The sequence below is a fragment of the Loxodonta africana genome, chromosome 9 (assembly GCF_030014295.1).
Source record: "Loxodonta africana isolate mLoxAfr1 chromosome 9, mLoxAfr1.hap2, whole genome shotgun sequence".
In the NCBI taxonomy this organism is placed as follows: Eukaryota; Metazoa; Chordata; class Mammalia; order Proboscidea; family Elephantidae; genus Loxodonta; species Loxodonta africana.
The window spans coordinates 65,175,294-65,202,080 of NC_087350.1; the positions used below are offsets into that span (position 1 = coordinate 65,175,294).

General features: G+C 36.6%; 1 protein-coding gene across 6 annotated transcripts in view; it reads left to right on the forward strand.

Moving 5' to 3' along the window:
- Window positions 1-15,484, forward strand: part of PTBP3 (polypyrimidine tract binding protein 3) — a 107,918-nt gene extending 92,434 nt beyond the window's left edge. For all 6 annotated transcript variants that reach the window (XM_010587740.3, XM_010587736.3, XM_023545051.2 and 3 more), the window contains 6 exons: window positions 1,693-1,832; window positions 2,077-2,110; window positions 5,830-5,922; window positions 6,696-6,912; window positions 10,180-10,257; window positions 10,408-15,484. In XM_010587740.3, the coding sequence (XP_010586042.1) occupies window positions 1,693-1,832; window positions 2,077-2,110; window positions 5,830-5,922; window positions 6,696-6,912; window positions 10,180-10,257; window positions 10,408-10,540 (695 nt within the window). In that variant the 3' untranslated portion in view covers window positions 10,541-15,484. The remainder of the gene's footprint in view (window positions 1-1,692; window positions 1,833-2,076; window positions 2,111-5,829; window positions 5,923-6,695; window positions 6,913-10,179; window positions 10,258-10,407) is intronic.
- The last annotated feature ends 11,303 nt before the right edge of the window (window positions 15,485-26,787 follow it).

Consider the following 26,787-nt stretch of genomic DNA (forward strand, 5'->3'; position numbering starts at 1 on the left):
GTAAGCAGCTTCTGTCTTTGCTGATAAACCCATCAATTATGTATTGAACAGACCTGTGTCTTATTTGTCTTTGTGTTCTCAATGCCTGTGATTATAACTCAATACGTAGTATGCAGTCAGTATATAATTTGAATTAATATTTACTATTCACCTTCCTTAGAAAGCTGGTTTGTCATTAGCGAGTTCAGATTACACCATAAAAGGGTATGCATGCTGTTTATTTCAGGGGATATAGATGTGTGTATGTGTGTGTATACATGTATGTATTTTTTTTTCCTCTTTAATGGAGATGACTATAGTAGTTGGTTAATACTTTTGTAATGGCTTCTCACTCTTTTCCAAATATAAGAACTAATTTGACCATAATTTAAGGAGAAAAAAATTACCTTGTAGTCTTGTCTCTGGTGCCCAAGGGTAACACTCTGAGGTTGGTGATTAAGGGGCATGGCATAGTGTTAAGCCCATCGTATATGTTATTATTTCCAGCTTCTGGCTGATTCACGAATATAACTCTAATTTTAAATTGCAATGTAGCTGCCGTCTGACAATAATCTTTATATCCTAACCCTTCTAATTCTGAGAATTTAAACTATTTCTTTGAAAAAGAAGATGGTGTTAACTCGAAAGGAAAGCGTGATATGAAGGTTGAAGTTTAAATTTTAGTTTTTTAGCAGCTTTAAGACATCTTAATATATGTTTAATTAAATGACTACTCTACATATCCCATTAAAATAGAGGCATTATACATAGTTTTTATTTGAAGCATACAAAAGTTTAATTGGTAGGCATTTGGAAGTAGTGATGGTTTTCCTCATTTTAGATATTTTGATAATTTCTTAATATATCTGATTTTATGGTGGAAGTCAATATTAAAATTACATCCACTTTATAAAAATGTGCTAGAATACATCTGTTTCAAGAAACAAAGGGAGTACAGGCAGTCCATGGGTTACAAATTAGATCTATTCCTGTGTCTTTAAGTCAAATTTGTAGGTAAGTTGGAACAGGTGCATACAGTTCTTATTTAGCCTTGCTTTAGTGCTTTTTTTTTTTAGTGCAGCGGTTAAGAGCTCAGCTGCTAACCAGAAGGTCAGCAGTTTGAATCCACCAGTCACTCCTCAGAAACCCTGTGGGGCAGTTCAGCTCTGTCCCGTAGGGTTGCTATGAGTTGGAATCAACTTGACGGCAGTGGGTTTGGGTTTGGGTTAGTGCAAGAAAAAGCTTGAAAACTTTACATCAAGTGAAGGTGATTGTGATGAAGAATTTGTTGCAAGTAGGAGTTGGTTCATTCATTTCAAAGTGAGAGCAAATTTATATAACATTAAAGGGCAAATTGTCCCTAAGTTGCACACTCATAACCCAAAGATTGCCTGTACTTGTAGTTGATTAAAAAAAAAAAAAAAATTTTTTTTTTTTATAGACCTTCAAAAAAAAGTCTAATGGCTTTTCAGACCAGTGAGTTTACAAAGTACTGTGTAAATAATAAAGTACTAAGTATGATGTCAACCAGTAAGGAACTTAACTTCCAGACACACTCTGTAGGGCAGAAAACTGGCCATTGATATTCTCATGGTAGCCATGACATGTTTTCTTCTATATTTGTGCTTTTGTTTTCATTTATTTGCTAAGTTATATTAAGTGTTATAATTCTTTAGGTAACTAGCATATGAAATGCATTTGATGTTTTAAAAGGTCTTTCAGTCTCTGCTGTGCCCGGAGCTCTTGGACCCCTTGCAATCACCTCTTCTGCTGTCACTGGAAGGATGACCATTCCTGGGGCTGGTGGTATACCAGGAAATTCTGTTCTACTTGTCACCAATCTCAATCCTGATGTGAGTTGAAGAGTATTATATTTAAATAGGTGTTCAGGAGAAGGAATAGTAGCTTATGATCTAAGGATGTAATCAAATTAAAGTGTTTAAGGATTATTAAAACTCATTACTAGTATATATAAAAGCATATAAAATCAATGGTTTAAACAAAATCACCTGTTGTTATTACACTATAAGTAAACTTATTTTAAATTTTTACTTATTTAGTCAGACATTTATGTTTTTTGTGATCCTTTTCAAACAGCTTATCACACCGCATGGGCTTTTTATCCTATTTGGTAAGTTCAATTTTGCTATTTTTAATACTATCTTTAAATGTGAATTGAGTATATTTGTTCATTCAGTGGTATTTATTGATTACCTGTATATACTAAGCAGTGTGTTTGACATTGAGGAGAGGTTAGTGACTAAGACTTAGATGGTAATCACAATATAGCTTCATAATAGGGGAAATACAGGTTGTAATGGGAACATATAACAGGGGGACCTAACTTAGCAGAGGAATCAAGGAAGACCTGACCACTTACGAAAAATGTGTAAGAGTTAGCCAGGCAAAAAGGGAGGGCAAATGTGTTTTCACATGTAATAACGGTGAGAGAGAGAAATCCTCATACATGGAAGTGAAGGAAGTCCAGGGGAGAGTGTAAAAGAGACATGTGATGAAGCTGGACAGATGGATAGGGCAATGTCATACAGGATTTTGTAAGCTGTATTAGAGTTTGGTTTTTAACCTAAGAACTATGGAAAGCTATTGAATAGTTTTAAGCAGCAGAGTGCCATAATGAGATTCATGTTTTTAAAATACACTCATTCCTCACTTATCGACATGGTTAGGTTCCAAAGAGCAGGTCATTATATGAAAATCAGCGTTATGCGAAAATGGAGGATGACCAGGTCAGATCACAAAATGAAAGATAACTACATCATTAGGTACCTGCCAGATTACCTCATTACGTAACCACCAAACCACTGAGAATCATGGCCCAGCCAAGTTGACACATAATCTTAACCATCACAGCCAGCATTACTGTAGTCTCACACCTCGGCATTCATTACTACCAGACGTACGTCATTAATTCACAAAATAATTGAATAGTAGATTTTTTTACTATTGTTGTAAATCGATAAGTGAGGAGTGGGTACAGTCTCCAAACTTCATAATGGTGTTCTCAGTATAAAAAATTTTAGTGTGTACTCCTAATTTATACATGGTTAATTAATTATATGGATTGATATGGTGGCTACAACAGTAGGCTCAAACATAAACAAACCATTGTGGGGATGGCTCGGGCCCAGGCATGTTTCGTTCTGTTATACATAAGGTCTCCATGAATTGGAACTGACTTGGTGGCAAATAACAACAATTAATTATTAATTATATCCATATTTTACTGTGCTCATTATGCATAGCTATAATGTGCACACAAGCAGAGAAATAATGAGAAAGCAATGAAATAAGCAATATTTAACATTTAAAAGATTTTTATGATAGAAAACCTTTTTCTCAGAAAAAACAGCATTCAGTAAGAAATAGAATTAATATACTTCATTATTATTTGAAATCTTTGTTTTTTATTTTGATTTAGTATTCAAAGTCCTGATTCTAAATTCACTTTGTTTAAATACTTGGTTTTAATGGTTGTCATGAATGAAAAAGATACCCAATCTAAGTGGAAATATTTCATTGTTTCTGTACTATTTATGATGATTTTTTATGTGTAATGCACTAATTTTTGTTATACTTGGTCCCAGTTTGACGACAGGTCTCATTTTACCTGTCGTTAAATCAGTCGATTTTATGAACTGTTGCGTTTGAATAGCTTTAACAAATGGGTTAAAACTCATCGATACTCTTCATCTGGAGGATTTTTAAATAAGATAGAAAATTGTTTCTAAGTCTTTTGAATGGGTGGTAGGTTTTTTAAAAAACAGTTTTTTTGAGATATAACTTAAAACCATATAGTTAATCTGCTTTAGGTGTACAACATAATGGTTTTTAGTAAATTTACAGGACTTTGCAACCATTACCGCTGTCCAATCTTAGAACATTTCCATCACTCCAAAAAGATCCTTAATGCTCATTTGCAGTCAATATAAGTTTTTATTCAGGACACATTTCATGTAATATTTAGTAACAGAATCATGAATTAATGGAAACATTTTCATATGCCTTTTTTTCTAGCCTTAGGAAGCATGTTTCTTTCTGAAAGTAATTGATTTTTCACTCATTTAGAAATATCACCCTCACCTCGAAGACAAATTGTGTACGTTTAGTTTTTTTTTTTAAGTATATACTTCAGCTACTGGTCATTTCTGAGAAGGGCAGCAAATTAGGAATTTTTTTTTTTTTTTTAAGTGTACACCTCACCTCTAATTCACTTGCTCTTAGGTGTTTGTCCCTGAGATAACCACCACTCTTCTGTGTCTTGAAATTTTCACAGTCATTCTTCCATTGCATTACAAAGTATGATAATGATTCTCTTTTTGGATAATATTGATCATATCCTGTAGCACATAAACTACAATTACTTGTAATATACTGAATGCAAAAAAATGAGAGCATGCCCTTTACATTGTAAAACCTCCTGCCTATAATTTCATCATATAATAAAAATTAGTAAAAAATGAATTTTTCATATTGTTTTGTATACCATATGTTTTTTTATTTTACTGTGTTTTAGGTGAAAGTTTACAATGCAAATTAGTTTTTTCATTAAAAAATTTATACACAACTTGTAACATTGGTTGCAGTCCCCTCAATGTGTCAGCACTCTTGCCCTTTCCTTTCCCACGTGGGTTTGCTGTGTCCATTCATCCAGTTTTCCTGTTCCTTCCTGCCTCCTCATCTTTGCTTTGGGCCAGGTGTTGCCCATTTGGTCTCGTATACATGATTGAACTAAGAAGCATGTTCCTCACATTTGTAACTGTTTTATGGACCTTTCTAATCTTTGGCTGAAAGGTAGATTTCAGGAGTGTCTTCATTTCTGAGTTAGAAGAGTATATATACTGTATTTCTACAAAAATAATGTGCACCTTCTACACTTGTTTACCAGCTGCTCCCCCTCTCCCATGTAAGGTATTTTCGTAAGCATACTGTGCTGATTTTTTTTTTTTCTTACAACCTATTAAAAAAAATAATTGGCATAGCAGTCATTATGAAAATACCTTGGGGGGGTGGGGGTGGGGGGAGAAGTTGGCAAACAAACATAGAGGGTGTGCCTTATTCATGTAAAATACTGTAAACATATTAGTATGAAAAATAAAACCTGTTGCCATTGAGTCAATTCCAACTCATATTGACCTATAGGACAGAATAGAACAGCCCCAAAGAATTTCCAAGGAGTGGCTAGTGGATTCAAACTGCTGACCTTTTGGTTAACAACTGAGCTCTTGACCACTTTGCCACCAGGGCTCCGAACAGATCAGTGTAAGTTAAGAATTTCAATATTTTATTCCCACTCACCAGTGAACCATTTTGCATGCCCTCTGAGATGTGGGACTCACTTTGGCGAGCACTAGACAAATCAGACATAATGAGATCAATTAGGAGGCTGTTGTGGTAGTCCAATGTGAAATGGTGATGATAGCTTTGATGGTAGTGAGGACAGGGAAAAGTGGACAAATGTGAACGATATTTAGGCCACGGAATCAGTGGGTACTGGTGATTGATTGGCTGTAAGGGTTTAGGTAAAGGGAGAAGTTAAAAGATGGCTTCTAAGTGTCTGACTCAAGCAGAGTTAGTGAATACTGGAAGTGAAGAGATGAATCTGTTTGGGATATGTGAATTTTGAAGTGCTTATGGGACATCCAAGTGAAAAAGGATGAGTTCGATTAATAGATCTGGAACTTGGGAGAGATACCAGAATGGGAGCATATATGTGTAACTGCCCAGGGAGAGTATGTAGTATGAGGAAAAATGCCTTCTTTAAATGTGTTTAATACAATCAATTAAACATTATATAATCAGGCACTAAAAACTTGTTTTTTATTTAATTAGGAGTGTATGGTGATGTACATCGAGTGAAGATTATGTTTAATAAGAAAGAAAATGCCTTGGTTCAAATGGCAGATGCAAATCAAGCTCAACTGGGTACTCATGAATAATAATAATAATAATAATAATAATAATAATAATAATGATAATCTGTTCTTGTTACATGTGAATTTTCCTTCAAAACAAGCAAATGACTAGTTAGTGGGGATATAATTTTACAGAATAGTACTTTTTTATGCTCCTGTCTACATTATCATTTTGACTTGCTTATATATATTTTAAGATTAAAAAAATATTTTTTACTCTTTGAAGTTTATCTTCTGGAACATATTGTTGATGTTTAGAGTTTGACTGTAGATTTCTTCATTAACGCTAAACTAGTAAATGTGACTTGTTTCATTTTATTTATTCGTTTTCCTTCCAAATTAAGTTTTCTAGAACTGTTGAATAGCATAAAAGCTTGGGCAAACTTTATAATGACAGCACAAGAAAGTGTTGCTCCAAGGCCTTACTGTTATAAGGACTATCAAAATATTACTACTCGTTTTTTTTAAATGCTTTGCTTGAGATGAAACTAATGGATTCAGTAACCATTTACTGAGCACTTACGATGTTCTAGGCACTCTGCTAGGATGATAGCTATTTTTTATTTGTTTGGTTGAGTTTTTTAAAATACTGTTAGTATAGTAAAATAAGTCATGTAATACATTTCCCAGTGTAATAGTTTTTTGGGTTTTCAAGCCATTTTAACCTTCAAATGGACAATATAATTTTAAATGATTAAATAAGAAGAATTTATGATAACTTAGATAGATATACAGGATCTGTCTTAATACCCAAACTTGATTTATTTTCTTCCTGTGTCTTAGCAATGAACCATCTGAGTGGTCAGAGACTTTACGGAAAAGTGCTTCGTGCCACACTGTCCAAACATCAAGCAGTTCAGCTTCCTCGAGAGGGACAAGAAGACCAAGGTCTGACTAAGGATTTCAGCAATAGTCCTTTGCATCGCTTTAAAAAGCCTGGCTCTAAAAACTTCCAGAATATTTTTCCACCGTCAGCCACCCTACATCTTTCCAACATCCCGTATGTATTTAATTAGTTGTTGTTCATTTAGATAATTGATATTCTAAAATGTATGGCTTGGGAGAGGTAATAAACTCTGAAATTATTCTGACTTGGCAGTTGTTATGGTCACCAGTTTCTGTGAAGTAATAGCTTATTTAGCATAATATATTTAAGAAGATTCTCTCTTCAGTCATATACTCCAAAAGTGAAAGATAACAGTGTTTGAAAAGCTTCTTTCCAAATAAAGAATTAGCAACTACATGTAGTCCCCAACTTAGGGTGGGGTTCTGTTCTGACAACTCTGTCATAAATGGTTCTGACGTAACTCAAATACTTCTTTTGTTTGAGTTTTCATTTTTATTGTCTTCTATTACCAGTGTTTTTATAAATCTGATGTTTGAACAACTGCAGTGAACATCTGAGAATGTTAACATCAGCAGATATATGCACTGCAACATTGTATGTAGTACATATTACTAACAATAAGATGTACCTGGAAAAAAAAAACCAGACCTAAGTGCAGTTTGTCATCGTAACTTGAATATGTCGTAAGTTAGAGACTCCCTATAGTTATGTTTTGGTTACTAAAGGGTACAAAAATAAGTTTCTGCAAAAATATTCCATTGGTACCTACTTGTCCATTCTTTTGTAGAAGACTCTTAAGTAGCCAGTATAGCAAAATCAAATAATTGATGTATCCAAGAATTTGTTTAAAAATTCTTTACCTTTTTTATCTCGAAGCAGTAAAGCATATACATCAACTACTTAAAAGCTAAATATTGTTTTCATGTGGCAACTCTACAGGTTTCTTCCTTAGCCAGTGTTGTAGTTGACTTGTTCTTTAGTTATCTTCTAACCCAGGAGTTGACAAACTACAGCCCATGAGACAACTCTGTTTTTGTATGACCTGTGAGCTAAGAGTAATTTTTACATTTTAAAATGGTTGGAAAAAAAAATTAAAGAGAGTATATTTTGTGACATGAGAAAATTAAATGAAGTTCCTATTTCAGCATCCATAAATAAAATTTCATGGAACATAGTCACACTAATTTATTTACATACAATCTGTGGCTGCTTTTGTGTTACAACAATAAACAGTTGAAACGGAGACTGCGTGGCCCACAAACCCTAAGATATTTACAATCTGGCTTTTTACCAGAAACATCTGCCAACTCCTGTTCTAATGCTTGAAACCTTTGACCTACGAAAATAGCAGCTTTGTATAGCCTAAACTAATACACAAAGTGGGGTAAGCTTTAGAAAGGAGTAAAAGCTAGTGTGTGTGTGTGTGTGTGTGTGTGTGTAAAAATTTAAAGGCTGATGGAAGGGAGAAGAGTGAAGTTCTGAAACACTGAGAATCAGAATGAGAGCTGACTAGGAATAAAAATAATTGCTCAGTTACCACAGTTTAAAAAAAAAAAAAACTGTCCCACAAAAAATGATAATAATTGCTCAAAATATTGTTGAATGCTTAGCCTCCCATCTAGTCTCTAGTTAGGCTACATGGAGGAACCATGAATCTGAGCTGGACAATGAAGCAAATGTCATGTCAGCTAGGAATCTTGGAGGAGTCACTTAAAAAAATTATTTTAGATTACATGGATCTAGAAATTTAGCATATGACATCATATTTAGGTATCGAGGCAATCTTTTTTAGCTTCTTAAATATAGTATATTATGCAGGAGCTGGTCCTCAATTGCAGCCTGCATAGGATCTTGGGACTTTTAATTAGAAGAGGGAAAGAACATATTTTGAATCATCTAGCAATTCAGGGTGCTTTGTTATTGCTTTACATGTGTTACCTAATTTAATCCACATAATAACCTTTGGAAGTAAGGTCATTAGTTTCCTTTTACCAATGAAACTGGGAAGTAACATACCAACGGGATGAGAAATAGTATGTGAACTCAGATGTGTCTCCCTGCAAAGCTAGTTAGTGTTCTACTATACCATCCTAGTGGCCGTCACAAGAAGATGAATAAGAGCCTACTTTTAGTCAGTTGACTCATGTGATAGACCACTGATTAGTTACCTACTATTCGATAACAGATCATCCCAAAACTAAGCAGCATAACACAAAACTAAACATTGATCATCTCACACTGTTGCTGTGAGCCAGGAATCCAGGAGTGGCTTGGTTGGATAGTTTTGGCTGAGAGTCTCATAAAGTTGTAGTTAAGAGAAAATCATCGGAAGCCTTGACTGGGGCTAGAGGATCTGCTTCCAAAGGTGGCTTTCTCATGTGCCTGATTGATTACAGAAGGCCTCAGTTTCTTGCCACGAGGACCTCTCCATAGGGCTGCTTGAGTGTCCTTATGAAATGACAGCTGGCTTCTTCCAAGAAAGAGGTCAAGGCAGAAATTGCAGTGTCTCTATGACCTAGCCTCAGAAGTAACACATAGTCAGAGTTCGCAATATCCTAATGATTGCAGCAGGTATCCCTATTCAGTATGTAAGGAAACGATCCAAGGACATGAATATTAGGAGGAATCTTAGTCTGGCTACCACATCCACCTCTTCAGAATTACCCTGAAAGCAGTTCAAAGAGTAGAACTCTAGACCATAGCAGACAAGTCAGAGCTAGGGAGGTATCAATTACTGAAGCCAGTGGTGTCAATAATAATCACTTTGAAAGAATAAATAATAGAAAGAATTTCTTGCCCTGTATATACCTGACTATGCCTTCTGCAAAGATTTGAAACAAAAATTGCATTGTTTGAGCACATCTATGTGTCAACCTTGAATACCTTTTGGGGTACTTCCAAATCATGTTGTTTTTTTTTTTGAACATTTTATTGTGGTCTAGGTGAAAGTTTACAGAGCAAATTAGTTCCCATTCAACAATTTATATATAGCTTGTTTTGTGACATTGGTTGCAAACCCCTGAATGTGCCAGCCCTCTTCCCCCTTCCTTCCTGGGTTCTCCGTATCCATTTACCCAACTTTCCTACCCCTACCTTCCTTCTGTACTTTGCTTTTGGGCAAATGCTGCCCTTTAGGTGTCATACAGTTGATTGTTCTGAGGTGTACATTCCTCACTGGTGCTGTTGTTCATTTTATAGGTCTTTCTGCTGTACGGCTATAATGTGATCTCTGGGAGTGATTTCAGTTCTAAGTTTTGAAGGGTGTCTAAGGCAAATCATGCCTTCATTGCATGGCTTAATTAGTCTGTGTTTGAAATGTAAAATACTGTAGAGATTTGATGATCGCCTAAGTTAATCTTAGCTTCATTTGAAATTTGGAACTAAGATAGTTGACTTTACCTCTCTGTGATGTTTTCACAGTCCTTCTGTTACAGTGGATGATCTGAAGAACCTTTTCACAGATGCTGGGTGCTCAGTGAAGGCTTTTAAATTTTTTCAGTAAGTCCTTACTTTCAGGAAACACATTAACATTATTTAATATGGGATGTAAAATTTTGAAATTATTCAATGAAGTCTTCTGGGGGAAGGGACAAGGAGGTTGGGAAGCAAAATTCTAAATATGTTTTATATTTCTTATATAATTTTTAGGAAAGATCGCAAAATGGCACTCATTCAATTGGGATCTGTGGAAGAAGCAATCCAGGCCCTCATTGAGCTTCATAACCATGACCTTGGAGAAAATCACCACCTCAGAGTTTCCTTTTCAAAATCCACAATCTAACTTTTCTGTGAATTTTTCTCCTAAGACTGGACCATAAAATCAGTAAAATCTTCAGACATAGACTGAAACAGCTCAAGACCAATTCTGCCTCTTTCATAAAAATAACTAAAAACTCTTGCTGAGTATGATGTCCAAGTATATTTAAAAAAATCAAGGGATGTTTTTTTTTTCCCCTGTTAGTATGTGATCAGAGTTTGCTTTTCCTTTAAACCATAGTTTCTTTGAAAATAACCTTCAGGAAAAAATATTTTTCAGTAATTTTAATTCCCTATATTAAATTGAATTTCAAGAGGACAGATTTCCTTTGAGTCCAGATTCGCCTTACACAGCATTTCTAAACACTTTTGTACTTTGAGAAGTTTAAACATACGGACTTTTTAAATTACCCAATGTACGTAGTTTAAATTACTTACAACCAAGTTTTTAACTTTATGATTCAGAAATTTGGCCCCTGTAGGAAATGTTCATTTATAAATTATTTGCCATATCTTGATAGTTGTTATTATTATACGTAAACAATTTGACTTGTATTAGAAGCAAATTTATAAATGTACATGTTTTCTTTCATTGGTTTCTTTTTTCTCTGGATGACACTCCTTTGAATAATGCATATCTTTAACTTTTTAAGGTTATTTGGAGAAACGAAGTATCTCCACTGTCCCCAGGGAAATTAAGCAGAACTAACCAGGATCTATTACGGTGTCAGAATAATTAGTAATTTTATTGGGAAAAATCATGTTTTAAATTTCAAAATGGCACTTATTTGTCAAGTAATATAATATGATCTTGGAAAACTTAAAAGGAAAAATAATCCTACATATAAACTACTTTTTTACAATTGTTTTCAGAAAAAAGTTTACAGTCTTAAGGAAAATATTCAGGTCTATCATATGGTTTGACAGATTTTTTAAAAGTTATTTTTGGTAAGGTCTTCTTTTAGAAAAAAAAAATCTCAAGGGTTTTTTGTACCACTGTAATCTCTAGTACTTAATCAGAATTACTGTGTATTTACTTAATTTCTTATTATGTGCCTTATTATGTGCTTATGATACAATAGGTTAGAGTTTTATCTAAATATCTTGAAAGCTGTATTGTGGGCTTTTGAGCATTTCATTTTGTTGTTTTCTTTCCCTGTTTTAGTAAGGATTTTAAAAGATTTTTTTTCATTGCAATTTTAAATGGTTTTCAATAAGTAGTAGTTTTTATTCAAATTTTTTGGTGCTTTGGTGCAGGCATTGGGTGGGGGAGGGTGAATGGTTATCCGAATAACTCAGTGCACACCTGTAGGCCTCTTCACATTGTACCTGGTAGCAGTCATTGCCAGTTACAGCATTCCAATTTGGGCTGTCAATGTAAGTTTATGAATCCTGTCTCATCTTTATCACCCATCAGAATTTGTCTCAGGATTACTTGTTTTATCTCAGTACTCAAGTGAGAACTTGTTGTTCTTTGTTAATGTAACTTAATTTCTGAGTACCCACATATTTAGATTATGAGAAAGTGGGTTATCTCCCCCCCTTCTCTAGTTGAATGTAAGAATACATTTTAATGTTGCTTCAGTGATTGTGTAATGTAAGACTGTTTCCTTTTAATAAGAAACTTTGCTTTTGTTAATTATTCCTTCAAAGCTTGATCAGATATTTTAAAAACAGAATTTGTCAAAAGGATCGTTTTTGTCCACCCCCTTTACACTTTTAAGATTCTCAGAGTGGCTCATCTCAACTTTTACAAGAATATCTCAATCTCTTTGTTACATTCCAGCAATTAATTTGAACACAGGGAGGTTCTTACATGAGAAATATTAGAAAAATAAGAAGACTGTGAGAGATATTAAGTTGTTGAAAACAATTGACGAAACACTGAGCAACAGTTTGTTGGTAGAATAGGAGGGGGGCACACTAAACTGAAACCTTTCAAATGGGTCAGTTTAATACTGGCTGAATAGGTAAGTACAATGATTTATCTAGTTGAGTTTTTTTTGTTTTCCACTTACAAAATATAATTTTATCTAATACTGAGTAAGGGGAGGAAAAAAAAGCTTGAGAAATCTCCCAAAATTTGCTTCAGTTTTTTTTTTCCCCACACTATTATAATTTTCAGTGGCATTTTAAATTGGACTGTTTGACTTGCTTTGGGTTAAGAATTACTGTGTAATTTATTAAGTACTGATTCTTATAACATTCAGTGTAAGTGTAGCAAAAGTTACTGATAGCAGGAAGGCGATCATAATGGTGTTGAATGTAACTTTGAAGCAGGGAATGGCCTTTAAGTCAGAGAGAACATTTGAATCCTTTTCAGGGATTTGTGTATGTGTATAGATAAATGTATATACATACATACACAGTTCGAATATTGTACATATACATCCACATTGCATACATTTTAATTTATTGACAGAAAATTAATCAAATTAAGATTTGAAAAAGTGGGATATTTTTGTTTAAAAATAAAGTGTTTGGAACTGTCAGTATGTGTCTAAAATTAGCTGTAGCACATGGACATTGTCCATATTTGGCTATTTGCTGTTTGAATTATAGAGGTCTACAGTCTTTGTGTGGGCATGGTTTCTGTAAAAATTTTAAAAATCAGGGTGGCGGGAAAACTAGATGTGTGTATTTCTGTTTTGGCGTGCATTTATTCTGTCTTCTACGCAATGGTTTTTCGCTGTTGACCTGTCATAGTACCCTATTTTTAGGTTTATTTACTTTAAGGAGTATTGTCTTATCACTTTTGGAGGTGTCTTTTACACAAAGTATATATATTCAAGACTTTAAAAAAAGAGCAGTACACATTTAACAGTAGCAATTTATGCCAAAAAGTTTTACTTTGAGATTTAAATAACTTGTATAGCAGTACAGTGTGCTTTTTATAAAGTACAAATAGAAGAACGAGCCAGCATCTTAATTGATAACTTACCAGAGAGATTACCCAATAACTCTTAGAGAATGCCATGAATTGTTTAAGACTAAAGACTGTAATTAGTTGCTCGGAATGACGTTTCAGATTTTTGCTGTTTAGAGCTGCAGATCGCACAGTTTCTAGAGACAGTTGCTGCCTGCCTAATTCTTTATGGGAGCAAGGCCTACTTTGGCTACCTAGGGTGGTGATCAAATTGAGTGTAGATTTTGCTTCAGCTGGTGAAAAGTAGCTCTCACGAGTGCCTCTCTTTGAGTTTTACACAGACTTTTCAAAGCCTCCATGTCATTAGGCAGCAGTGTTTATACATTAAGTGTTTTGTCACACAGTTTCTCTTATGTTCCCACTAAGTATTTTTTGGACAAAAGATGACAAGCTCAGAAGTTTTTTGCTTTTTTTTTTTTCCTCCAATGAGTCACTTAGGAACTGATCAGTTTCCCAAATTACCAGCCCATCTCAGAAGACCTAACGTGTACTGCGAGTTTTCAAATCAAGAAGAAACAGCACGACTATACGTAAAAGCATTTTTGTTGGCCTTTACTCTGCTGTTAAATAGAATAAAACTGCCAGACTGAAAATATTCTACTGTTGTGCTAAAAGAAATACAATTTAGATTGCACAGAGTTTTTCCTTTAAAGAAAATATAACTCAGCTGTGTTTTAAAAGAGCTATGTTGTTATATACAAGACTATTTGCAGTCTTTTTTTTTTTTTTTTCAGAGCAAATTGTAACAACTAGTTGTTGTGAATGGTTTTAAAAAACAGAAAATTAGTAAAATATTAATTTGGGGGTTTTATAGAGAGAGAAAAACAAAACAGGACCAAAGTTTATGTGCCTTCTTCGGTAGTCTTAATTGACTTTTTGTTCCTATTTCAGACTAAGGTAGTATCAGTATTCTGGTTTTCAGGAAGTATGTACTATATTGTTTTAAAAGAATGTTGTCCCACAAGCTATTCATACAAGCAAAGAATTGTAACTGTATAATTGACATCTCAGTTACACTTTTGCCTTTATCACATAATATTCATCATATAATGTTGTGCAGGTATCCAAGAACAGAGCTGATCTAAATCTTTGTGGTATTCATCTTAGTTTTTGTAACCTGAGGCATATGTTCCAGAGAACAGGGATATTTGTCTGGGCCAGTGACCTTGGTGATAATAGTCATAATCGATAGCTGCTTATGGTAAGCTTAAGTCAGCACTGTAAACAGATTTTTTTTTTTGTCGTTGTGTTATTTTCAGCCCTTGGATCTATGTAGTAGTTCTAATGACATATTTAATAGCTATTTTTTTGGTGTCATTTAAAAAAAATCATATTCTGGCCTTTTTTTTCTTTAGCATAGTTACCCAGATCTTTTAAAAATCCGTCACACATCCAGAAAGTACTAATGTTAAAGATTGCTGACCAAGCAGAATTTTGCATCAAAATGTCACCTCATTGCTCTGACCAAAGACTGTTCTGGTTTTAACTCCTCTCTGTTAAGCATTTTTTTCCAAGCTCCTTTCTGAAAGAAGACCCAATGCAAAGCGGCCTTTACTTTCTATTTCCTATTGGTGAATAGACTACTTAAAGAAAATGGGAGTTTAAATGTGAACAGAATGGATTAGGATGACAAGGGTTTGATGGGCATTTTCAGTACTGTATTCAAGAAAAAAAATAGCACAGCCAGGAGCCTCTGACATTGTCTTGTGTTTTATGTGATCTGTTCATAAAATTCCCTTTTTCAGTTTGTGAGAGTGTTCATCTAACAGAAGAAAATGCTGTAAATATTTGTAACAACATTTTTTTTTAAGCAGGCCAAAAAAACAAAAACAAACAAAAAAAAAGGTTTTTGGGAACAAGTTAACATATAAAGTGGTTTTATATAAAACATCAATTGTCTTGTATATTTTGATAAGCAACAGTACCAGTTTTCATTTGTAACACAGTTTGTGACATTGGAAGAAAAGGATTCTGCGATTGTTGATATGAATTATGTTATAAATGCAAAGAGAAGATGAATATTAAAAACATATTTTCTAAATGCGTAGTGCATGGTTAATTCAAGCTTCTGTACACTACAATATATTCCATTTTCTTTCAGTTTGTATATTTGCTGACTATTACTTGATATCTCTGATCTCTTTTCCTAACAACTATAGCATTGTAGCATGCCTTTTAATAAATGTCATGACATCTGTACTCTCTTAAAATTTTTCTGTGTTCTTGTCTGTGCTTTGGGTTTTCCCTTGTCTTACCTGTAATTCTAATGATGTCATATTTTCTTTTTTTTTTTTTCATAGCCATCCATCTAAATTTGTCCTAGTTAGAGACAATATAGCAAGTGTATAATCAGAGGAACTTAAAACACGACCCCTAAAAATACTAACCACTTCTCTTAGTTAAGGAACAGCTCTTGTTTTCATGAGCAAAGTGCTTTTCTAGTTTTTCTGTAATGTGGGCTTCTACAGCACATGAGGTGCTCTCTTACTTGTGCTCGCTTGTGCTCCCTCCCCTTCACACACATACACACCACACAGCGCATACTCCCTGGAGTTGGAAAACTTTGTCCCATAGTTGGCTTCCCAGTAGGACTGCTAATATAACGTGCTTTGAAACATGAGGTGTGATCTTGGCATCCAAACCAATTTTGTGCTCTTTTTACCTAAAGGGTAACATAGTTGCCAACTGATTGTATATAGCTAAAAAAACTAGACAAATCGCTTATTTCTGGTTTGTTTAAAGAGTTGTCGGGTTGCAGAAGTATAAGCAGACATAATTATCTTAATCTTTTACTCAAGGATCTCTTGGAAGTTGGAATTTATTTTTAGTAGGAAGGAAAATCAGGTAACCACAACTATCAATACTGATCTTTGCTGGTTCATCTGTAAAAATCTATTGTCTCCATAAATAGATGATTTATTTACTTATTTTCTTTTTTGGCATAAGAGGCATTTTTATCAAGAAAAGATAAAATAACCCTGTGGTCAAATGAGACTTTTATAAACTTGATTGATGATGAAATGCTTATTTATACAGCAGAGGGCTTATACCCGGCATTAAAAGGCATAGAGTCATACAATTTTGAGCATAAATGGACCATAGAGATCACATAGCTCAATTTCTACTTTTCGAAGATAAGTGGCACAGAGCTGGGGGTGACTTAGCCAAGGCCATGTGGCCAGTTAATTGCAGAGCTAAACTAGAAGCCAGGTCTTCTTGACTTTAAAAGTCCTCTCTCTCTATTGTACTTAGAGATGCTGCAGTTCTGTCCTGCCAAGTGCTGCTAGGTTTATGATGGTGAAGGTCCGTACTCGGGACTGGGGTGGTTACATATTCTGAAAACTACCATCGTGGCTGAAGAAGATAATAAAGCAATGGCAATTTTTGGAGAACAAATGTATTTTGATCTTTAAAAAATAGTATTTTTTAACCATACTATTGTCGCAAAAGGTTGGCAGTTTGAATCCACCAGGCACTCCTTGAAAACTCTGTGGGGCAGTCCTCTGTCCTGTAGGGCTGCTATGAGTCAGTCGACTCGACAGCAAGGGGTTAGTGTGGTAGCAGTGTGAGCACTGAGTATACTGGCTTGCCACAGCCTTGCATCTTTACGTAGTGTGGAAGGCACAGAATTTTCAAAGTCAAGTCTGCCATTGCTCGGTTTGTGTAGCCAGAGGTGCAGAAGAATCAGCCTAGCAAACACATGGCTGGGAATTATTTAACGGCATTCAAAGTCAGCTCTCTTTGTGGTAGTTATTTACCTTTAAATTCCCCAGTGTAATTTTCTAAAGGTTTTCTTATGTAATTGACTCGAAGTTGGGTCACTTAAACATTTCTTGAACGTTTTTCTGGCAAAGACTGAATATCAGGGAGGAAGAGTTTTCCCTAGCGGTTTTCCCAAGGAACTTTTGGGTCTACCCCTGACACAAGAAGAAGTTAGCTGGATTTATTCTGCAGCTGGACCAGGTGAAGTTAGGATTTGTTTTTCTTGGAAACTAATATCAAAATCCTTGTCCTTTGGAGCATGATCATGATGAGAAAATGAAAAGCATTTAAAAAAAATTGATTTTTGTTAGGAATGCTTGAACAAAATTAGTATTTGAGCCTTTATATTTCAGATTCAATGTCTTCACAGCTTCAACTATATATTTAAAAAAAAAAAAAAACTGCAAGTTTGCAATTTTGAAAAAGTTAGCCTCTTCTCAAAGTAGGTCGAAAGTTGCTAAATTTAGAATATTTATTTGGCCACCAACACACTGCAATATAGAACAGAAGATTGTACAAATTTAGTGTTGGCATTTAGGTATTCAGAGAGAGGGACAAATCCAGTTGTCGTTGAGTAAACTCTGACTCATGGTGATTCCGTGTGCGCAGAGTAGAACTGCTCCATAGAGTTTCCAAGGCTGTGACCTTGGAGAAGCAGATCACCAGGCCCATCTTTCGAGGTGCCTCTAGGTGGGTTTGAACCACTGACTAGTAGTTGAGCGCTTAACAGTTTTCACCACCCAGGTACTTGTAGTTGTTTTCTACCTGCTCCCTAGTTGCCCTGATGACCTACAGTCTTTTAGCTTCCTGCTGGGGATTCTAAAAGCTGCAGCACGCCCATTCTTTGTCCTTTTCTTCTCTTTCCCTCCTGTGCTCAGGTTCTCATCCCCTCCTACCTCCTCAGAGATCCCTATCCATTCTCTATCCGTTGTTCTTTCTCCTGCTTTTCCCATCTCTTCTGTTCTACTGGATTTTCTTATCCACCTTTTTAAATGCTCAGGCCTCTACCATCTTAAACAACACAACATCCAAAATGTTCCTTTGCCTAAACCTCTATTTCCCATCTTCCCCTTTACAGCCAAACTTCCAACAAAATTGTCTCTTCTTCATCTTCCCACAGTCATCAAAGTCCTCTCCCCACCCCAGTTTTTTTGCCACATCATAAGCAGTTGCTGTTCAGTCAGTTCTGACTCAAAGTGACCCCATGTGCACCAGACTGGACCTATGTTCCGTAGGGTTTTCAATGGATGATTTTTTTGGAAGTAGATCACAAGGCTTTTCTTCGAAGGTGTCTCCGGGTAGACTCGAACTTCCAATCTTTCCATTAACTAGCCACTGAACACATTAACCATTTGCATCATCCAGGGATTCCATTTGCTACATCATAGCAACTTGATTTAAAAAAAAAAAAAATCTACCCTCACCTTAAAACAGAAAACACTATGTTTGCAGTAGGAATTGTAACACAAATAGCACCAAACATGCAATACAAATAACATCCTTGGCTAACAAATATGTCCAAGCACCACCTTGATTGTACAGCTTGTGTGTGAATGCTTTCTCACTCCATATTCTCCACTTGCCTGTCAGACAAGAATGTCAAGCTTGAATCTCGTATTTTGTATCAGGACAATGAGTCTTTTCAATGGAAGTATTTTGTGTTTTTTCAAGTATACTTCCTCCCCAGTCTGAGATTCTAATATGTACCCCTTGTACCCCCAGTTGAGAATCACTGCCCTACAGATGATAAACATTTAGGGAAATAAGAATTCCTTCTTTCTCCTAAGTAGACTCCGGGCTGAGCCTTTCTGCACCAGTGGCAATGACAGCCCCGGGATGTATGGACGATCAGAATGCAAACAGCCTTGCAGTTAGGGCCTCTGAATGACAGCTGACCTTTTCTCTCATGGTGGAAATGTTGTCATGTTTCTCTCTTAATTTATGACTAAGAATGTCATCACCCTCGATCTTTCTATTCTGATTACCAGCCACTATATAAATAACACAGCTACATGTAATGGAGTTTCCGAAGATTGTAGACATATTTAAAAGGGGATGATTTTTTTGGGTGCTTTAGCTGAAAGTTTACAGCTCAAGTTAATTTCTCATTCAAAAATTTATATACATATTGTGAAAAGGATGTGATTGTTTATTTAAAGAATAGCAGAGAGAGAACTTGGAGAGGTAATGCCTCTGGTGAGATCAAGGGAATTACACCCCAAGTATCTTCAGATAGGAAAGAATTTGAAGATAACCCCTGGCTCTAACCTCGGGAAATTATTGAATGTGCGTTCATTCGGCACACTCTTAAGCACTCTGAGGTCCTGTCGTCACAAAGTCAGACAAGATAATGCTTCTGAATCTTGGCTAGTGGGAAAAAGATAACAGGCATTTATTAAGCATTATAAGAGGTTTTTATAAAAAACCAGAGGAGCACAATGGTTGACAAAGGAGCCAGAGTGAAGTCTGGACAGGGCCTTGAATGATGTATTAGGAGAGCCTGGGTGATGCTGTGGTAATCCTCATTGAATCCCTTGCCGTTGAGTCGATTCTGACTAAGAGTGACCCTGTAGGATGGAGTAGAACTGCCCCATAGGGCTTCCAAAGCTGTAATCTTTATGGCAGCAGACTGCCACATCTTTCTCCCGCAGAGCGGCTGCTGGGTTAGAACTGCCAACCTCTCTGTTAGCAGCCAAGTGCTTAACCATTGTGCTACCAGGGCTCCCTGTGGTAACAGATAAACCCTGAAAATTAAGGGCTTACCACAATAAAAGTTCGTTTCTATGGGCTGGGTGACCATCCTCCATCTTGTAGCTGTGCTATCTAAAAGCACATTGCCTCCAGTGTCACCTCAGCAGGAAGAGACCAATGGTTCTTAAGTACTCCAGCTTTTAAATGCCTTGTCTGGTCTCCAGAAAGCCATGTACAGTGCATTCTGGAGTCATCATGTTCTAAAAGACCAGTGGACTGAATCTAACTGTAAAATGTAATGGGCATGCATTTAAAATCCTATATTTGAAATAAAATAAATAAATGAATGAATCTTATACTTGAGTTAAAATTTGGGTGTACTAAAGGGGTTTACTACAGTACCTGTGGAGAAAGATCCAATTGATTCTACACTGGCCAGCCTATTTCAAGAGTATTGGGTTCAGTTTTGGGTATAAATTCTTTAGATAGATGTAGTTTAAAAAAAAAAAGGAATTTGCCCAGAATTACTCAAAGCTAAGTCTTAAAATGTGATGTGGAGAGGTGCTAAAAAAACTTCCAGCTCTAATAAGTCATAATTTATGAAAATGCATGCGTTAGTTAATTTGAGAGGGAAGGATTCTGCATAGCCAGATGCTCACAAGCTGTTGCCTTGAAAAGTGAAAGTAACATAGTCATACCTGCTGTTTTTGCTGCCCAGTGCCTCTTTACTCTTCTCCTGATAAAATATTACTCAGCATTTCTCTCAGGGAACCACTTCCTCCTCAGCTAAGCCCTTGGGGTTTGGTGAAGCTAACCCCACACTCAGATTGAGCCCTGGTGACTCTAAGCGAATTATCCTGTACACTGGTGTGGCTGATTCAGCTAAGGGCACTTGACCCCAGCAACAGGCAGGCTCAGGACTTTTGTGTCATTCTTGGGAAAGAGAAGTTTTCTCCTTTCACTGGATTTGAAGCAGAGAGGATATAACATCTGCTGTGGTGGTAGCCACCTTATGATCATGATGGGAAAACCTAACTCAGAATGGAACCAGCATGGGACAAGCAGAGCTGAGAGGAAGAAACTGGGTTCCTGCAGCATTGCTTAAGTCTCTGGTCAAGATGCACCTGAAGTCAGACATAGGCCTAAACCTTGTAGGTTAAGGAAGCCAATAAATTCCAGCTTTGGTAGGAAACCCTGGTGGCATAATGGTTAAGTGCTATGGCTGCTAACCAAAAGGTCAGCAGTTTGAATTCACCAGGTGTTCCTTGGAAACTCTATGGGGCAGTTCTACTCTGTCTTATAGGGTCACTATGAGTCAGAGTCGACCCAACAGCAATGGGTTTTTTTTTTTTTTTTGGTTTGCTTTCAACATTTGATTAGGCTTTATGTCACTTGAACGAAAAGTCTCCTGAGAAGTACAAAGCAGGGCACAAAGGAGAGGAACCTGGGAGAGAAATTTTGACAGCAGTTGGGTGAGTTGGTAATATAGAGCTCTGTCTGGACAGGTACAAGTGGCTCGATGACTTAGACTGGGTTTTCTAGAGAAGCAAAATCAGTTAAGTGTGTGTGTATATATATGTGTATATACATGTATATGTATATACATATATATATATACACAGAGAGAGAGATTTATATCAAGGAAATGGCTCACACAATTTTTAGAGTCTGTAATGTCTCAAGTCTGTGGGATAGGAAAGAGATTCTCCTGACTAACGTAGCCACACGAGCTGGTGAACCCAAGATCAGCAGGCTGGAAAATAGGGCTGTTACAGACTTCTGCTGATTCATGTAGCCTCAGGGGTTGGCAAACCCAAGATGGGCAAGCCAGAGAGCAGGGCAGCTGCAGGCTGTAAAGATCAATGAATCTCAAGATTGGCAGGCAAAACAGCAGGCAAGCCGCCAGCTCAAGTCCCAAGAACTGGCGGTCAGACAAACAGGAGCCAGCTGCAGGATCTAGAACAAGCAAAAGCCCTGGCAAGGCAAGCAGGAAGTGCTAGGCAGTGGAGGATTGAGAGAGATGAAGGCCAGCAGAGGCCCCGCCCCACCCACAGCAGATCCCATCATGGGGGTGATCGTGTGTCAAATCTCAACACGGACGTGATCACAACATTATACAACTGCCAAAACACTGAGAATCACTGCCCAGCTAAATTGACACATAATCTTAACCATCACACTTGATTCAAATGATGTGTGACAATCTGCATTTTGTGTGAAGATCTAAGGTTTGTGACTTGTCAGCCCAATATTATGGCTGATGTTGGCAAATTGTATTTAAGAAGTATCTACCATGATGTGAAGGAGCCCTGGTGGCGCAGTGGTTAAGCACTTGGCTGGTAACTGAAATGTTGGCATTTCAAACCTACCAGCAGCTCTGAGGGAGAAAAATGTGGAAGTCTGCTTCCGTAAAGATAACCCGTGGGGCAGTTCTACTCTGTCCTGTAAGGTCACTATGAGCTGGAATCGACTCAATGGCAGTGGGTACCATGATGTGAAAGATTCATTTGATTTTAAAATTGTCCGTGAGCACTTAAAGTTTATTAATAAACCTGCCAGAGAAAATCAAAGCAGAAGAAATCTTTTAATCTGGCTAATATGTTCTTCCTTTTCCATTTCCCACTTTGGCGGAGATTCAAAGCTTCTCACTCATATCCATTTAAAAACAAATGAGCACAACTGTGAGAGCAAGTCAGTAAAATGTGGGCCGTCATCAGTCTTGGAAATAGTCACCTGGGGATATAGCCTCTAGGTACCACCCAGCCTTGAATGAACAAGAAATGAGACATGTAGTGGGACGACTAATCTGAAGGTTTTCTACATGGGCTTGCTCCAAGGATGTGCAGCTCAGCTGAACGTTAGCACCCACCAGCAACCTTGACAGTGACTACTTCCTTCCCCGCATGTGTAGAAGACTTACTAGGCACTAAGTGTTTTTGACAGGGGTAGCTAGTAAATATACTAATCCATCCCCTCAAAATACTTACAATTTAATGTGAAAGACAAGTGATAATCCCAGTACGTGTACTGCTATAAAACACACCATGAGTAGTGGTTTATGTTGGAGGTTTTGGAAGTTAAGATAGGTATCTGGAGAGATGATCAGGGACCAGATTACAAAGGGCCTAGTATGAATCTCTGGTGGTGCACTGGTTAAGAGTTCAGACCGCTAACCATAAGGTCGGCAGTTCGAATCCAGCAGCCACTCCTTGGAGACCCTATGGGGCAGTTCTACTCTGTCTATAGGGTCACTGTGAGTTGGAATCAACTCGACAGCAATGGATGCCATGAGAGGGCAGTGGTGGTTCAGTGGTAGACCTCCCACCTTCCAGGCGTAGCCACAACATATCTGTCAGTCAGGGATGGATTACTAAATAAGCAAGGTAAGCACATGCTTAGTATATCAATAAAACAGAAGCATCAGTTATCCAAAGCAAAGACCCATAGATGTCAAGCTTACAGGACACAAGGAAAAACGAGTGCTGCATTGGAAGGGAACTGGCAGGGCACTAAATGAAACTGATACCAGCTCCAGTGAGTGAGAAAGTGCCAGCAAGAAATAAAATTCATGCAGGATCACAAGGGTGCCCACGCACAAGGTTGTTTAAGCTGTGAGGCCCCTACCACTTCAACATTTTGTTGACATGTGTCTCCTACAGCCCCTTCCCATGTAACTGAAACTCCTTATCTCGGTGGGTCTCTTGGGAGTATACTATTTCTTTCTAATAAACAAGAGATGGAGGTGTGCTGTCAAGTCTAACTCTTGCTACATTCACCCAACATGCAATGGAATCCAACATGAACAGTTACTGGGCATGGACAGATCATAGTAATAGATAACAGGTCTCTGATCCATTTTCGAGAAAATCGTCTTGTACACACATCTGGTGACCCAGCAACTCCAGCCAGAAGGGCCGGCAATGCTCTTTTGTGCCATGATACAAACACAAGGTTATGCTCTTGCGCGTGTCCTGGTAAATAACCAGTGGGAACTCCAGTCCCAGATGATGCACAAAAGCGAGGGAACTTGAATAAGTCAATCATTGCAATGAACTCAATTAAGTTACTTTTTAACCGTGTAGCATTGACACGCAGAATTATGTCCTAAGTTTTAAAAACAATAATATTTATAACTTTAACCTTAAAATATGTTTGACATACATTTGTATGCAATCTAACATGGGAAATAATTTAATATAATACTAACATAGCAAACATCTAAAAATACTGGCAAAATTAACATTTAACATGAAAAGTTTTAATTCATGTATCAAGTGAGTTTTGGTTTTTATTGTCTCTTGCAAGGGACACAATGCTTGATGTTAAAATTATGCTAATAAATGAGGTATTAGGCACATTAAGAAGATGCAAAATTCAATATTTATTGTGCAAAATATGTTTCTGTTTTGCAACAATGAGTGTGTTTCTAAATTTGTCTTCCAAGAAAGCAACAAAGGGTGTTTATCAGAACATTATATTAATATTTTATCAGGATATTTACATATCTCTGCATAAGGAACTTGAACAATTCCTTGAGGAAATAAATGAATATTTAGATAATAAAAATTATATATATTTGATTTTCCGTTTCCCTTCAGACTGATTTTCTTTTAAGAAATTGATTCATACTGTTATGACTTGCTAAACAAACTAGCTCATCGAGAAGTGGTGCTATTGTTATATCAATTATGTACATATCTCCAAACATGGGAGTTGAAGTATTCCACAAATAAAATATACATTTTACACATTTTGTGTGTGATAAAAATTACATTTTCCTTTTCACTTAGGACCAATCGGGTATAACCTCACATTCAGTTCTCTCTCATCGGCCACACAAGAATGCACAGTAACAATGTAATCCTGTGACTCTTGAGGTGCCTGGTCCTGTCCTATGCAATGTGCATCTTCAAATCGAGAACACTCTTGTATTTGTATCACGCTCTTTGCAATTGCTTTTGCCCCCATCAGATATCTGCAGTAGTCTAATAAACTGTGAAGATGCAGCATCAAAGGACAGAAAGTGAGTGTGCAAGTTTTTAAGTATTATTTCAAGACGAAAAACACTCGAGATCTGCAAAGGGCCCACTGACAAATATCATATGACAAATGAGTGAAATTACTTGTGACTCTTGTAAGTACTGTTTCTTTTGACTATTTCAGACCTGAAGAATAAAAAACTACATGTTCCAAATCAATTTCTTTTACTTACTAACTTTTTAAATAAAAATTTTTGTGTTACTGTCCAAATTTGAATGTAAATTTTATTTTATAAATTTTACGAATTTAATTTTCAGTTATTTAAATTATTAGCTACAGTAGAACTAAATTTAAGAAGTGACATAATTTTATATCCAGGTAAAATGAAATGGCAACAAACAAGTGGGGTGCAAAAATGCAAGTTCAAATAAGATAAAGAGAAAAGGATTTGTGATTTTTTTAAAGACTATTCTACGAGTCAGAATCGACTCAGTGGCAATGGCTTTGTTTTGGTTTTTAAACACGATTCCAAAATCAACTTCCTTTTGAAAATGTAATGATATGAAATCATTCTGCATCCCACTTTGAAATGTGGCGTCTGGGGTCTTAAATGCTAACAAGCAGCCATCTAAGATGCAGCAATTGGTCTCAACCCACCTGGAGCAAAGGAAAATGAAGAACACCAAGCCCACATGACAACTAAGAGCCCAAGAGACAGAAAGGGCCACATGAACCAGAGACCTGCATCATCCTGAGACCAGAAGAACTAGTTGGTGCCCGGCCACAATCGATGACTGCCCTGACAGGGAGCTCAGCAGAGGACCCCTGAGGGAGCAGGAGATCAGTGGGATGCAGACCCCAAATTCTCATAAGAAGACCAAACTTAATGGTCTGACTGAGACTGGAGGAATCCCGGCGGCCATGCTCCCCAGACCTTCAGTTGACACAGGACAGGAACCATCCCCGAAGACAACTCATCAGAAATGAAAGGGACTGGTCAGCGGGTGGGAGAGAGATGCTGATGAAGAGTGAGCTAATTATATCAGGTGGACACTTGAGATTGTGTTGGCAACTCTTGCCTGGAGGGGGGATGGGAGGATAGAGAGAGAGGGAAGCCGGCAAAATTGTCAAGAAAGGAGAGACTGAAAGGGCTGACTCAAGACGGGGAGAATAAGTGGGAGTAGGGAGTGAGATGTATGTAAACTTATATGTGACAGACTGATTGGATTTGTAAACGTTCACTTGAAGCTTAATAAAAGTTATTATAAAAAAAAAAAAAAAAAGACACAGACCTGAGCAAAAAAAAAAAAAAAAAAATGTAATGAATCAGAAGAGACTTCTTCCACTGAACCCCTGAGTTTAACAGGTGCCATTCATCGTACTAGTACCACTAATGCTGGAAGTACTAATAACAATAAGAATATAACAATTTTTTCCAAATTCTGTGTCTATTATTTGCTGTAGTAAAAAAAAATTAATAATGGTGTAGAAAGCAAAACTATTTTGGAACCTGGAACTGTCACATCTGCATACCCCATCAATAACAGAAATATAGACCCTGCTTTGTGGAACAATTTTTCTTCTAATAATGTGAATTAATGTATCAAAAGAAGGCCAAGAGATTGTCAACATCACAGTGAACCATTTGAAAATTCATATAAAAAATGCCTGGGTGATAAACAAACAAGGTTCTGTAGCCAGAATATATTTCTAGGGTGCAAAGCTAATGGTGAAAATTATAAGAGGGAGTGGCTACTGTATTCTCCATCAGTCAGCTCTGTGTATTGTTTTGTTTGCTAACTGTTCAGTCCTAAATCATTTAATTACTGATTTGCTATGGATGGATTTAGTGATTGGCGCAACTCAAATATGATTGATAAACATGAAAAAAGTTCAATTTGCAGAGATTGTAT